This window comes from Carcharodon carcharias, chromosome 14 (assembly GCF_017639515.1).
Source record: "Carcharodon carcharias isolate sCarCar2 chromosome 14, sCarCar2.pri, whole genome shotgun sequence".
Lineage (NCBI taxonomy): Eukaryota > Metazoa > Chordata > Chondrichthyes > Lamniformes > Lamnidae > Carcharodon > Carcharodon carcharias.
In genome coordinates, this window is record NC_054480.1 from 11,077,252 (window position 1) to 11,093,173 (window position 15,922).

Here is a 15,922-nt window from a genome sequence, read left to right on the forward strand (position 1 = left end):
AAATGCATTAGATGCGGCTCAAAGGTAACAAACTGCACAAAGGCCTTGGCTGTACGTACTTTCAAACAAGTCATCATAGTCGATTCTCTCCACACAGCAGGTATACATCCGTAGGGCAGCAATCTTAATTTTCTGAAACAAAACAGTAATAAAGGATATGTTATGATAGGAACCTAAAGAGATGGGAAATAAATGATAAAAGCAACATGAATTATAACTTCTGGAAATCAATATCATCATTAAATTTGCACACTAAGAAAAATATCGCTCTTAACCAAATAAACTTTAAAGTTGTGGGATATTTGCAACATTGCATTGTTCCCTTTAGTGACATGCTTTTAACACAGGAGCATTTTATGCATTATATAGATCAAAACGCTCTATCTTCAACCCCACAATAAAAAGCAGTGCAGAAGGACAAATCATAACAGTGCTGCTTACGCAAGCTTTCCCAGTTTTAATAGATGTAGCTTGAACCTTCCACACACTCAGCGCCCCTACAACAAAAATCGCTAAAAAAAAAGAGCATGCTGCAACTGGACATGAACAAAACATCCTCTTCAGAAACAAGAAGCTATTTTCTCTTTTGGCAGAGTCCAGAACAAGGGGCATAACCTTAAAATTAGAGCCCTTGAACTGAGTGGCTTGTTAGACCATCTCCGAGAACTTTTAAGAGTCAATCACATTGCCCTGGCTCTAGAATCACCAGACAGATGGCAGATTTCCTCCCATGAACAACATTAGTGAATCAGGTGAGTTTTACAAAAATTGATGATAGTTTCATGGTCACCGTTACTGAGACTAGCTTTCAATTCCAAGTCTGTTTTATTAATTAATTAAATTTATTAATTGAATTTAAATTCCTCCAGCTGCCATGGTGAGATTTGAACCAACGTCCCCAGAACATTAGCCTGGGCCTCTGGATTGCTAGTCCAGTGACATTACCACTACACTTCCATCTCACCCTAAAGGTGACCCCTTGTGCTTAAACTCTGTACACAACAGAAAAGATTACTTGTATCCGAATTGTACAAACCTTCCATAATTTTAAACACTTCTATCATAACCTCATTTAGTCCTGCGTCAAGAGAGAAAAGACCCAGGATGGTTAAGCATTCCTCACATATCATTCCTATACATTCTGGGATCAACTGTGTCGTCCTGTTCTTTTGAACCAGGGTATACTGAAACTGCACACAGTACTCAAAATTTTGCCTTGTCTTAACTGTAGTTGAGCACTCATCAATTCACCCAACTAGAGTTCTTATTTCCTCCATCAGCCAACCTTTCAGCCTCTCTGACTTGGATTGTGTTTAACTGGGCACAATGTTGTGGCCAATTGCTTTCAAAAGGAACCCGCACCAGTTCATTGTGTGTAGGATCCTTAAAACCAGCCAAGGAAGCAGACTTGCACCCTGTTAGTCTGTGGTGTATTTGAAGCCGTGTCTCGAAGGAGTATGTTCCAATCCACACTGCCATCTAGCCCAACACAAGCCTTCCAAGGCGAAAATCACTCATTGCTCAGTCACTATCATGGGGCTTGCTAAGAAATGTCAGTCCTGTATTTATATTGCTCTAAAAACAACCTCAGGATGTCACAAAGCGCTTTAGAGCCAATGAAATAAATAAAGAAAAGACTTGCATTTATATAGTACTTGGTATGACCATTGGACATCTCAAAGTGCTTTACAACCAACGATGTACTTGAGGTGTAGTCACTACTGTAACGTAGGAAACATGGCAGCTAATTTGTGCACAGCAAGCTCTCACAGACAGCAATGTGATAATGACCAGGTAACAGGTATCTTTTTTTTAAAGTGATGTTGATTGAGACGTCAATAAAGGCCCAAATTTGCAATTGGCAGAACAGCAACTGCCTGTAGAACTGAGATAAATCACAGTGAAAATAAGAGTTTGAATTTATATATCCTGCAGTAAAAGAAAAATGATCTAAATAGATGACTCATTTTCTGTATAGAAAAGAAAATGAGACCTCCTGAGCAACCCACAGTTTATTACTTCCATGAGTGGCTCTGAGTACCAGCACTCTCACCTTGGGCTTGCCGTTTTGCAAGGAAAAATTCTGTTACAAATACAAGCCTGCAAAGTGTAAGCCTCCAATAGATCTGGCAAAAACTCATTTTAATTGTGTTAGTTTACAGCTGCTTCATGTTTTACCCATGTTACTGTTCCTCATCACACAGTAGGTAAAATAGTACTTCCCTCGAGGCTTTGTTGAATGTTCTAAGTGCGCAATAAAAAATACTTTTGCGGGTTTGAAAATTAATTATCCAGTTTCCGTTCTGGGAGCTACCAGTTCAGTTTTTAGTTGCTCCCCAGCACAGCACTGGGAGGGAGACAGCAACCTTCATGTGGTCTCCTGTTAAAGTAAAATTTCCAACCTGAAAACCTGCAAACAAATGCTGTCAAGGCACCAATCACAGCCACTGGGTACCCAGTCCAAGCAGTTAAAAATTCAGTGGAAAACGGATCCTCTCAGGGGCAACAAAGCTGAGAAACAGGACCATCTGCCCCGAGAGATCCATTCCTGGTGGCATCGCAACCATTTGCACTCTGTCAGATGAAACCGCTGAATGGATCATTAACCTCAACATCAAACTATAACTGCTGCCCCAGCCGTAAGAAGGAAAAACACCACAGCACTAGATAATCTAACTGATAAGTCAGCCCTGGCTCAATGGGTAGCACTCTCACTTGAGTCACAAGGTTGTGGGTTTCATCTCACCCCAGGGAACTTAACCACAAAATCTAGGCATGCACACCCAGTGCCGGTACTGAAGGAGCACTGAGCTATTGGAGGTGCCATCTCTCTCAGATGAGAAATCCCGCCTAACCCCTCAGGAAGACGTGGGAGATCCCATGACAGTATTTTGAAGAACAGCAGAGCAATTCTCCTCATTGTTTTGGTCAATATTCATCTCTCAACTAATACCTAAAAACAAACGGATTATCTGGCTCATTATACTCAAATTGGCTGCCACATTTCCTACATTACAATAGTGATTACACTTCAAAAAGTACTTCCTTGCCTGTAAAGGCCCTTTGGGACACCTTGGGGTTGTGAAAGACACTATATAAATGAAAGATGTGTCTTCGTTTTAGACTCGAAGACTAACTGAAATGGAAGAGAGAAAAATAGCACACTGTTGTAGGAACAGTTCTCCCACTAGCATCAGTGTTAAGGAAGATTTTTTTTGGGTGCAGGGGGCGTGGAACAGTGAAGGTGGAGAGAAGCTGTGAAATTGGCTTTATTCTGTATCTAAGCCAAGCAATAAATAACCTGAGAATCCTGAACAGCATGGCTACAGTGTTCCATTTTCCCAGCAGAGACATTGCCATTACACCACACCACTCCCATTTTCATTAGTGTAAACCAAAATACCCATTTGTTGTACTTCAGGGGCCCTGTGAATCCCAGGGCTTCTATCAGTTTGGTAAAGGGGCCCAGTTCTTCTTCAACAGGCTGAGCTGTATCTTTCACATTGGAAAGCTGTTAATAAAAATGAGAACAAAATGTCAGTCACAAAACACCAGAAAATTAATGATTTAGCAAAGTTTGTAATCAAATACTAGAGTATACAACAAAGGCAACGTGAAATTATATGCACCTTTAATGTAGTGATGTTTCACAGGTGTGCTATCGCAAAAAAAATCACCAAGTCAGATAAGGAGATATTAGGACAGGTGACCCAAAGCTTGGTCAAAGTAGTAGGTTTTATGGAGTGCAGAGAGATTTTGGGAGGTAATTCCAGAGTTTAGGGCCTAGGCAACTGAAATTATGGCTGCAAATGATAAAGCAATGAAAATTGGGGATGTGCAAGAGGACAGAATTAGGGTAAACAGATCTAGAAGGGTATAGAAGGTTACAGAGATAGGGATGCACAAGGCCATGGAGGAACTTAAAAATAAGGATGCAAATTTTAAAATGGATGGGTTGCCGGACTGGGAGCCAATGTTGGTCAGCGAGCAGAGGGGGTGACGGGTGAACATGACTTTGATGCAAGTAAGGTGTCACGAAACTATCATATTTTTCATATTAGTGTGTGATATTGTATGTGTGTGTTTCTGGGTGTGGCTGAGTTAATTGAATTAGAGATGGATTGATTGCAACAAGTTAGGTGCAAAAGGCATTTGAAATGCTAATGAGTGAGCTAGGGTAAAGTCAGCAGATAGGGTGTGAATGAAATTTGCAATTTTAGATAAGTGGAAAAGTTGTTGGATTTTCAAAGAGACATAATAAGGTTTTTACAATTGGCAAGATAAATAGGGCAAGGTTATTACATTGATTTTTCCCAAAAGTGCCGACCATAATGACAACATAAAACGATATTTTATATTATGGAAAAAGTAAATTCTAAAGACATGAGGGAACAATGGGATTTACAAATCAAAGAAGGAGAGATATATTTAAAGGGGGAAGGAAGGCTGTGTGGAGGTGGCCATGTGAGATCTGAAAAGTACACCGTGTGAAACAGACTTGGGGAAAAACCTCCAGCCACTTTGCAGAAGTCTGCTGTTCCAGTAACCAAAGTTGTGTTGAAAGACTTTGGAATTCCACTCCATTCTCTCTATAAATTTAAAATCTATTTTGGACTGTTGCCTTAAAGGGGTTGTGTAATTGGGAGACTGGTTAATTAGGAAATTTTTAAAATAATATTAACTGTGTAACTGTAATCTTGTGTACGAGTTTTTTTTTGTTAATAAATGTTTTAATTTAATTTTTAAAATCTCTAAAGGCGTTAGTGGACTCATTGCTTCTGAATTCAGTGCACAAACTTGCTCATAATAAATACAAATTGCAAATCCGCTGTGGCCAAGTTTCCCTTGTGGATTCGGTCAGCCTGACAAATACCATCTGCGGTATCATAACAAAGGTTACAGGCAACTGAGCTTTACACGAGCTTAAGCGTTAGGAGTAATGAGGGGAGAAGTTTCCAGGGAAGGACAATGAAGTGGATAACAGAGCAGGGAAATAGTATCACAAGTGGTTAGGTTCCAATCTGGGGCTAGCAACAGTGCAGGTAGGATGGGCAGAACGGCCATCTTCCACGCTGAAATTTCAGGGGATTCCACGAGTTTGAATTAAAGCACTAGTCCTGCATTTGGTTGGAGAGAAAAGCTCCAGTCTCTAATATCACCACAGTTTTTATGTTAACCTTGCTGAACTCTTTCAGATGGCGGAGCCTTCAGTTGCACAAGTATTCAGCAGTAAAATTCCAAACAGCCAAAAGCAGGCATGGAGTCAGTTCCAGTTGTCAGTTCACATCATCAATCTGCCACAACTGAAAACTCCAATCTCAACCATGTAGCAGACGTATGGCAAATAAACCCACAAGTTGCTTTTCCTTAAAAAAATATAAATTAAAGTCAAACCTAACCTCAGTCCTCTCGCCTGCTCGGTCAACAGGCCAAAGATTTCAATGGTTCAGCCTAATTTGTGAAGGATTAGAACCACTTTCTGCTTGGTCAAACATTAAATATGCTTAGGAAACATAATGCTGATTTATTTTTAACAGGGATGGTGCAGCAATCATTTTCCCCCTTTCTTAGGAGGAAAGGAGGAAACTCTGTCACAAGAAGGGTGCAAAATTGATAAGAAGTGTTGAATAGACTGTTGGTACTTAAAGTTAACAAGGCACCGGGACTGGATGAGATACATCCAAGGATATTGAAGGAAGTGAGAGTAGAAATTGCAGGGGCACTGGCCACAATCTTTCAGTCGTCCCTAGACTCGGGGGTGGGGCCAGAGGACTGGAGAATTGCAAACATTACGCCCTTGTTCAAAAAAGGTTGTAAGGATAAGCCCAGGAATTACAGGCCAGTCAGTTTAACTTCAGTGGTGGGCAAGATTCTAGAAACAATTATTCGGGATAGAATTAGTAGTCACGTGGAAAAATATGGGTTGATAAGGAAGAGGCAGCCTGGATTTCTAAAGGGGAAATCGTGTTTAACTAACTTGCTGGAGTTTTTTGAAGAGGAAAAGGTCAACGGGGATAATGCTTTTGATGTAGTGTACAAGGACTTTGAAAAGGCATTTGACACAGTGCCACAAAACCGACTTGTGAGAGAAGTTATTGCTCATGGAATAAAAGGGACAGTAGCAATGTGGATACAAAATTGGCTGAAAAAGAGGAAGCAGAGAGAACTGGTCAATGGATGTTTCTCGGGCTGGAGGAAGATTTGCAGTGGAGTTCCCCAGGGGTTGGTATTGGCACTCTTGCTTTTCCTGATTTATATTAATGATCCAGATCTTGGTGTGCGGGGGACAATTTCAAAGTTTGTGAATGATACGGAGCTTGGGAGTGTCGTGAACTGTGAGGAGGATGGTGTGGAGCTTCAAGAGGACATAGACAAGTTGGTGGAGTGGGCAGATAGGTGGCAGATGAAGTTCAATGTGGAGAAGGGTGAGGTGATGCATTTTGGTAGAAAACATTGTCAGACATGTGGAATTTTGAAGGGGGTGCAGGAGCAGAAAGACTTGGGTGTATATGTGCATAGATCATTAAAGGTGGCAGGACATCCTGGGCTTTATTAATAAGGGCAAAGAATACAAGAGCAGGGAGGTTATGCTGAACTTATATAAGACACTCGTTAGACCTCAGCTGGATTATTGTGTACAGTTCTGGGTGCCATATTATAGGAAGGGTGTGAACACACTGGAGAGAGTGCAGAACAGGTTTACAAAAATGGTCCCAGGGATGAGAAACTTCAGCTATGAGGATAGATTAGTGAAGTTGGGACTGTTTTCCTTAGAGAGAAGGCTGAGAGGAGACTTGAGAGAAGTTTTCAAAATCATGAGGGAGCTGGACAGTGTAGATAGGGAGAAGCTGTTCCCACTCATAAAAGGATCAAGGACAAGAGGGCACAGATTCAAAGTGCTTTGCAAAAGAAGCTAATGTGATGTGAGAAAAAACTTTTTCACACAACGATTGATTCGGGTCTAGAATGCACTGCCTGGAAGTGTGGTGGAGGCAGGTTCAATCGAGGCACTCAAGGAGGCATTAGATGATTATTTGAATAGAAACAAGGTGCAGAGGTATGGGGAAAGGGCAGGGCAATGGCACTAGGTCATGCTCACTGAAGAGCCAGTGCAGACACGATGGGCCTCCTATGCTGTTAAGGTTCTGTGAAAATACACAGATTTCTATTAACATTTAACACAATTCAAAGTAAAAACAGACACATTGGAAACGGGTTCCAAAGAGGAATATATTGGACTTGAAATGTTAACTGTTTCTCTCTCCACAGATGCTGCCAGAGCTGCTGAGTTTTTCCAGCACTGTTTTTATTTCAGTTTTCCAGCATCTACAATATTTTGAGTTTACATTAGCGACATGAATAGCTTCAGTGTGAAGATGTTTGTCTGAGGGGCGGTAGTGAGGGGGTTGGGAAGGAGAGAAACAGAGGGCTGCATCTGATACTACTGTGGTTTGTATAAAGAGGATCTCTTTCCATTTCCAGGACCCACCTTCGGTGTAACATGAACTGCTCGACATGGGACTCTCGGTCTGAGTGAGGTGTGTAGTAGCCCAGTGCAGGAGGCAGGGCCATACGTCCTGGAAACATGGGCTCCTATCACCGCACTGCGCCACACAGAACGGAGCTGAAAGGAAGAAAAAAATGACATTTCAGATCTAGCTGGTGTGAAAACATAAGAAATCCCAAACAGTCTGCTCTGCAGATCTGTGGAAACAAAAAGATAATGGATCCATGGCCCCATCTCTAGTTATCTGCCATGTCTTTAGTCGTGGTCATAAAGTAGGAATATTAACAAACCTGTTAGCAGGTAAAATACAATGTGGTTAAGAAGCACAATATATTCCAGCATTGCACCACTTAAGACCTTCCCCCTGCTGTGAAGCGAGCTTATCTTTGAGAAAATAAATACGATGGGTAGGAAATATATCCCCTTGAGCCTGCATCACCATTCACTACAATTATGGCTGATTTTCTGCCTCAATTTCATTTTCCCACCCGATCCCCATATCCTTGACTTTCTGAAAGATCAAAAATCTCTCTATCCCCGTCTTGAATATACTCAACAACAGAACATCCACAATACTCTGGGGTAGAGAATTCCAAAGATTCACAACCCTTTGAATGAAGAAATTTCTCAGCGCAGTCAGAAGCAATTGACTCTTTAACCTGAGACCATACCCACATCTTTTAGATTCACCATCCAGCGGAAACAATCTGTCTAGCCTGTCAAGGCCCTTTGAAATCTTACATATTTCAATGAGATCACCTTTCCTTCTTCTAAACTCCAGACAGCATAGGGTCAACGTATTCAGCCTGTCACAGGACAAATCTCCTATCCCAGAAACCAATCTAATGAACCTGGCATGTATATCTTTCCTTAAAAACAAAGCACAGTGCTCAACGAGTGGTCTTACTAGAACCCATACATCTGCAACAAGACTTCTTTATTCTTATACTCCAATCCCCATGCAATAAAAGCCAATATGCCAATTGCTTTCCTAATTTTTGTACCTGCAATCCAATTTCTCGATCACCAGTCAATGCAGTTTTATACATGTGGTTCTGCAGAGTTCAATCTAAGGCTTCAAAAACAACTATCCAACAAAGTCACATCCCAAAATTCGAACTGTTGCTTTTGGTCCTGAAAAGTGCCCCGTCTACTTCAGATTACCTTGATAGGGTAAAGTGTCTCAAAGTTTTGAGCAACAGGTGAAGCTAGCTATCTATGCAGTAGCAACACGAGTGGTATTCTCCACTAACAGGATGCTGTTGTCAAATCAGATGTTCTGTTTATCACACAAATGGGTAATGTGGTATATGAATTTCAATGCCAGCGTGATGCCAGGTACATGGGCCATACGTCCCAATGACTGGTGGATTGTTTCAAACAGCATATCCCTTTGGCTGTTCACAACAGGCACAGTACAGACCCCAACCAGCCTATGCTTGCAAAACTCAAAACAGTGTTCAACATTAGATGTGATTGTGTAATTGGACAGCACTTGCTAAACAATCCTGATTGTGCTAAGAATTACACTGAATTACAACTAAATTAGGATTATCAGTCAGGCTCGCAGTGAGTTTTATTTATGCATACCAGAAGCTACATATATTCACACACAGGGCCCTGTCCTTCATAGACAGAAGCATGTCCACGCGTTGCACCTTTTTCAACTAAACAAAAGCTTGGGGGACCGCCATTCCTTGGTTCATTCCCCATGGCAATGCCTTGAGCAGAGTTGAACCAGTTGGCACTCTCTTCTCATGCAGTATAAATTTTTGTTCCCTTTACAATTGGTATTCTTGTGTATGTGCCCTGATGAGTGCAAGATGAAAAGCTTCGACAACATGTCTCTATTTTTAAGCAATACCTCAAGTTCTGTACCACCAAACGACTGTTTATTATCCACTGATTTTTCCAGGCCAAGGGCCAACTATGGCTGAGGGGGCAGAGAAGCTATTCCCAGCCTTCTGCCAATGTTGATCTGGGCCAGCTACCAGGAGTGAACATCTCTCCTTTCCCTGTGAAGCATCAGATCTTCCCTCTATCGAGCTTTGAAGTTGACCTCATCAAAAGTCCGGGTTCTCAACCCTGTATTCTATCACTATGGTACTTGTAAGAATCCTTTAGTGATGCCAAACCTGCCTGCCTACAACATTTACAACACCACCTTTTACTTTCTCCCTCCTACCAGCTGTACCAACCAGGGTCAAACTGGACCCGAGACTAAACTTACTCAGTTACCACAAAAACAGCAGTCCCAGCTAATGAGAATAGTAGCTCCTTCGCATCTAATAGGTAAGTTTATCACTTCACTGTTTTCAAAAGAAAAGTGGCAGAATTCTGGAAAAATTATCCCACCAGCTTCAGCAAAAACCACACTGGATCTCAAAATGGGAATGTTATTCATCCCGTTGCTGTAAATCTCTGTTCCCTGCACATCCTGAGAATGCTCAAAAAATCACATTAGTGTTCTTCTGCAATGATAACACAGTTAAATTCACTGCTTCCCACCAGCACCACTTCCAGCTCTGCTGTTAAATGTCATCTGGATGATTTTTATTGTACTGAGACCATGGTGTATCTGCACACATTTAAAAGCTAGAGAGCAGAAAAGGTGCATAAAGCCACAATTTAATTGAGAAATTTCACTGGCATCTAGAAACATCACTTTCTATTGCCCATTCCAATCACTCAGAGCTCAACATATCTACGCCAGAAAAGTTTCCAGCTTGCATACCGCTCAGCAAATTTGCATTTCCATCTCAACATGAGGGAGAAACTTCAGAAACTCATTTAAAAGTTGCCATTCAACAAGAATCAATTGCGATGAGTTTTAATCAAATGCAGTCTTAAAATTAAAAACTGCCAGTAAATGTTTTGATGCCAGGAAGAAAAAACTGGCTGGGAACAGCATGTGACTTGCATAACGCCTCATCAGGTCAGTTGAACATCTGAAAGCATTTTGAACCCATCTTTTGGATGAGGCATTAAACTGAGGCCCTGTCTGCCCTATCAGTTGGATGCAAAAGATCCCACGGTGCTATATGAAGAAGAGCAAGGAGTTTTCCTGGAGTCCCAGCCAATATTTATCTTTCAATCAACATTGCAAAAACAGATTATCTGGTGATTATCAGATTGCTGTTTGTGGGAGCTTGCTGTGCACAAATTAGCTACCGTGTTTCCTATGTCACATTGACTCCACTTCAAAATGTATTTATTGCCAGAGGTTGTGAAAGGTGCTATATAAATACAAGTTTTTTTGTGTACGATTAAATGTATTTTGGATTGCAGTGGTTTATGTAGGTAAACCCGAAAGCAAGATATCACTGCCATCTGTTTCTGCGGGTTTTGGTTGAAGGGGGAATGTTGGTCCAGACACCAGAACTCCCCCCTCTTCTCCAACAGTGCCATGGAATATTTTAACAACCACCTGAACCCAGTAGACAGAACCGTATCCAAAATGTCAGCACCTCCAGGCATGCGACACTCCCTCCGTATTGTGGAGAGTCAGCGTGTTTGGGGTGGAAGTTGAAATGCAGAACTCTCTGACTCACAGGTGGAAGTAGTGCCAAATGAGTCCAGCTGCCCAAGTTACAGAGTGTGAGACAATTATCAGTGGAGGCAGAATTCACCAGTAAAGGAATGTTATCTATGGTGCTGTACGTCAACTTAACTATCTCAAGATAAGTTACTCCTCCTGGGTCCACCTAGTTCCTAGCCCATTATTTTTTTTGACTAAGACGTTCAATGCCAAGGCTGACCGAAAGTCAATGCCACATCTGTTAAGACTGAAGTCCCTCTCAAAAGCTTGAAGTGGATACATACACACACACACAAAAAAAAACACATCCTGTTTGTGTGTGTGTATGTATGATATGTGGGAAGTGTTTCTGGCTCTCTTTCCCCACATGCCTCCACCCTAAGCATTAGTTCCCTTAAAATTGGCAAAAGAACCAGAGGCGAGATCAGGAAAAATGTTGTGATCTGGAATGCGCGGCCTGAAAGGGCGTTGGAAGCAGGTTCAGTAGTAACTTTCAAAAGGGAATTGAAGGAGAAAAATTTGCAGGGCTAAAGGGAAAGAGCAGGGAATTGAGATTAATTAGCTAGCTCGATCAAAGAGCTGGCACAGGCAGAATAGTCAACTGGCCTCCTTCTGGCCAAGTTGAACAAGAGTTTGATAGAGAGCCTGGTTAAAGGCATCAGTTTGCTCAAGAAACCCAAATGTTTAAGTCTAATTGATCAGCGTAGTTAACTCCCAACATCTAATTTACCATTGATTCACCTGGATGACAACGTACGTTCAGATGGTTGAATTATGCATAAATTTAGCTTTATTCCATTGAATACAGAAGATCGAGGGACCATCCAATCAAGATGTTTGAAATACTAAATGGATAATGTAGCCAGAGAGAAACTATTTCCTCCGATGGAGAAAATCAGGAATGACAGGGAATAATCTTAAAGTTAGAGCGAGGCTATTTAGGAGAAAAGACACTAAACACTCACTCTAACAAAAGGTAGTGGAAATCTGGAACTCTCTCCAAATGTTTGTAAGTTGCAGGACAGGGTGTCAACTTGAATGTTCAAGGTCTAAATTAATAGATTTTTGTTGGGTTATGTCATGAAGGGATAGAGAGCTATAGTGGGTAAATAGGGTTGAGGCATAGATCGGCCACATTCTAACAATGGCACAGAAGGCTCAAGGGGATGAATGGCCTCCTCCTATCCCTATGTTGAGCAGTGCTACTCAGTAAAGTGCTTTAAAGAGCTAATTCAATCAGCTGCTACCTCAACACCCCAAGCAAATAAAAATGTTGGTTTTAATTGGAAACAAATTCAGTCTTTGATACTGTAAGGAGGAAAAGAAAATCCACCAGCATGTTTTTGACAATACACCATATACTTGGTGGAGTGCTATCAATAACAGACCTGTAAACACCAATAACTCCACCACAATACATAGTTAAAAATGCTTATTCCATACACAATCTAAGGCAGAATATTCAATGTAAATGTGCTGCTGGCTGTTATACTCATTCAGAATTTAAGAATGAAAATGTCAGTTACAGTAGGTATTTGCTGAAATCCAGCACCAAAACTGCCTGCACCTAAACGGTGCACTGCACCGGACCTGTAAAATACCAACAACTTAAGGGCGACATCAGTTGCCCTTTTTTTTTGCAGATGTCCTTAGTGGCAAAATAGTCATTGCACATAGTGGCAAGTTCTCGGTAGAATGGAGAGTTCTTTACCCAGCGTTCATAGCAGCAAAGAAAGTGCTCTATACCCTGGGACAGAGCAGCACCAAGATTCAATTCCAGAGATGGAGGAGTTTCATTGCCACTGCGCAGGTTGGGTAAAGAGTCCCCCATTCCACACAACCCGTGCCTTTCACAAAGAGCTGCTGCTGCTGCCTTGTGCTGACTGGCTTACGCTGACCTCATGGAAATTTGGGGGGCACAGAGGAAGCAAGTGGCAAGAGGAAAGCATCAGGTACAACAGCTTTGCATCAGACTGTCTCCCCTACGTTTAGAGTTGCAAAAGGCCTTGGTGTATTGAACGCTGTGTGCAGTTTTTAACTTGCGACTGTCCATCGTTACCGAGTGCCTCTTGTATACTTTCCTAACGTAAGTTGTTTGGATCGGTCAATTCGAAAGGCCTGTTCTTTGGGAGTGTCCATATATAGAGGGTTCACTATGGTTCACCTCCTGCAGTGCTTAGTGATGGCTCAAACCCACTGCGGCTGGTCAGGACTTCAATCCAGTGAAGGAGCTGATGTCATGGTTCAAGCAGTACTGTGGCAGCTGGCTCTCTTTTTCCTGAATGGAAGGCTGAGGCCTAGTTGGCTGGGTGCCGTTAACGCAGCTGTGTGCCTTTGTGCTTTGTATGTCTGGTTGTGATGGATCATTTGTTTTTTTGTGAAACATGAATCATAAATCAAGCAATTCAGTTTTTTTTTTAGGTAGAATGCAATGATGTTTACGGAATGTGGTGAGATAACCAATTAGAAAACAGAACAAAAATGGTTAAAAATCAGAAAATGGCTAGTTTGGAAACGGGAAATAACTAGTTAAAAACCAGATAACCAATGAAGTAACCAGACCCAAACATTCAACATATTTCCAAAAAAAAAGGGACAATGCTCAATTCTCAGGTTCCATCCTTCAGCACTAAATGACTTATCAGTTATAGGACGACTGGAGAAGCTGAGATTGTTCTCCTTCCAGCAGAGAAAGTTAAAGCGGAACATTGTAGATGTTTAAATTCATAAGGGGTCTTTGAGTGTAAATAAGCTGAAGCTGTTTCCACTGGTAGGAGAGTCGGTAACCAGGGGACAGATTTAAGATGATTGGCAAAAAAGAGGAACTGAGGGATTTTTTTTTGTGCATGTACTGCCTAAAAGAGTGGAGGAAAGAGATTCAATAGTATTATTCAAAAGTGAAATGGATAAATACTTCAAGGAGGGAAAAAATAACTACTGGGCTATGGGGAAGAGTAAGGAGATAGGACTAAAAATGGATTCAAAGAGCTGGTGCAGGCTCATAAAGCCGAATGGCCACCATCTCTGCTGTACCTTACTATGATTTAGAGAGCACCTCATTACATCTTTCAAGGTGTTTCATACAAAAATGAAACACTTCAAACCATCGACAAGCACAGCCGTCACTTTGTACAAAGCAAGATCCCACAGAGAGATGAGGGAAGAATGTTGGTCGGGGATAGGCAGAACTCCTTGCCATTCCTCATTTACTGCCATGGGATCTTCAGTGTCCACCTGAACCAGGCACAGGTTTGACAGCGTCATCAGAATTACAGAGCACAACTCAGCTCATCAAATAATCATTACCACCTACATTGGTGGTAATTGCATTCCCGAGTAGGTCTTCAGGAAAAATCTTCAATGGAAAATAACTTTCAGATAACCTAAGAAAAAATGCCCACACCAGTTTTGAAAAAAGGCCATGTTCTGTTGGGAAAGTGGACTAAGGAATGACATATTCATGGATATCTCAATTTCCTAGATGGCATTTTCCACTATGAATCAAGAATGTGCATTTTAAAGAAATTACTACCCCCTAAATATTTTCCTCCATTCAGAAGCACTTTAATATATAAATTAAAATTTGCTGTCAGCTTTTCTTCCCCCTTAACCACATTTAGTTCTTAAATAATTTCTCCTTCTTTGTACTCTGCGCTTAGTCTGACTTTGCTAAGCCACTCTTTAGGTTTGCTCATCTTTCCTCATCATCCTCGATTGCTTTGCTCAGGCATCTGCTCATCTTATTAGCAGTTCACAGTCTCTTTCAGATATCCTCTCCTCTGCCAGCAACAAACTGTTCCTGCCGATATCAGTGGGAAACTTTAATCGACCATGCCAGAGCATACATAGTTCAGGATCTGTCTGACCCCGTGGACAGGGAAACACAGTAGCGAGATCATTCAATCCAGGCCGAAAATCTGTTCTCGCTAAGCTCCAGTGTGAAACGGGTTCAGGCCGGTCTCGAGTCGGCTCCTACTGATCATCGAGGTCAGTGACACAAAAACTCCCTCTCTCAATTGGTGCATCACCTGACTAGCAATGTGCATGGGAAGTGGAATTCTCACACAGATACAGGATGCTCTCCAGAGATTGGGGCTGTATGGAGGGAGCTTTACTTTGCTCTTAACTGACTAAACTCGAGCTTGATGCTAATCTCGAAATGGAAAGAGATTTTCTGTTTCCCAATTTCACTAAGCACACATATTCACTTAAAAGTTTGAAGAAAAATTCCTTCAGCATCTGAGCAGAATTCAGCTGGGGAAAATGGGGATTTTCAAACATTAGATGAACTATGCCAATCTAGATTTGGGAGGGAGTGGTGAACATTGTTTTGACAAGCCAATATACATTATGTACATATTGCTCACTGTATAAAAATGATAGTTTAGGGGGGGGGGGGGTAAATTCAGCTCCTTTACCTCATGCATAATACAGAGAAGCAATTGTGAAACTTATGAATGATGTAGCCAATGCTAGGGAATACTTCAGGAAAACCATACAGTGTAAAAAATTGTCTCATTTGAAAAAATGAATTAAAGCAGTTTCATCCTATTCCTTGTTGAAAGAAAAACAATTTTTACTTTTAATGCTTCCTTTCTTTCTCACCGTTATTTAAGCAGCAAGCACTGATCGATAGAAAGCTGATGTTTTTAACAACCGATAAGGAACTTTGGCTTTTGCTCCTTGCTATCTCTGCAACCTCCTCCAGCCCTACAATGCCCCTGATCACTCCACCATTGGCTGTGCCTTCAGCAGCTTAGCCCACAAACTCAAATTCCCTCCCAATCTTCTTTGGCTGTCTCTCCTTCTTCAAGATGTTCCTTAAAGCCTAACTTTTTGCCCAGAGATCTCTTGATGTGTGCGGTGCCAGATTGTGT

General features: G+C 41.5%; 1 protein-coding gene across 3 annotated transcripts in view; it reads right to left on the minus strand.

Moving 5' to 3' along the window:
- Positions 1 to 15,922, minus strand: part of LOC121287301 (ubiquinol-cytochrome-c reductase complex assembly factor 1) — an 89,591-nt gene that overhangs the window by 68,334 nt on the left and 5,335 nt on the right. For 2 of the 3 annotated variants that reach the window (XM_041205051.1, XM_041205052.1), the window contains exons 2-4: positions 7,490 to 7,624; positions 3,302 to 3,511; positions 60 to 132 (exon numbers count right to left, since the gene is read on the minus strand). In XM_041205051.1, the coding sequence (XP_041060985.1) occupies positions 60 to 132; positions 3,302 to 3,511; positions 7,490 to 7,624 (418 nt within the window). The remainder of the gene's footprint in view (positions 1 to 59; positions 133 to 3,301; positions 3,512 to 7,489; positions 7,625 to 15,922) is intronic. The other variant, XM_041205053.1, reaches the window with a different exon arrangement.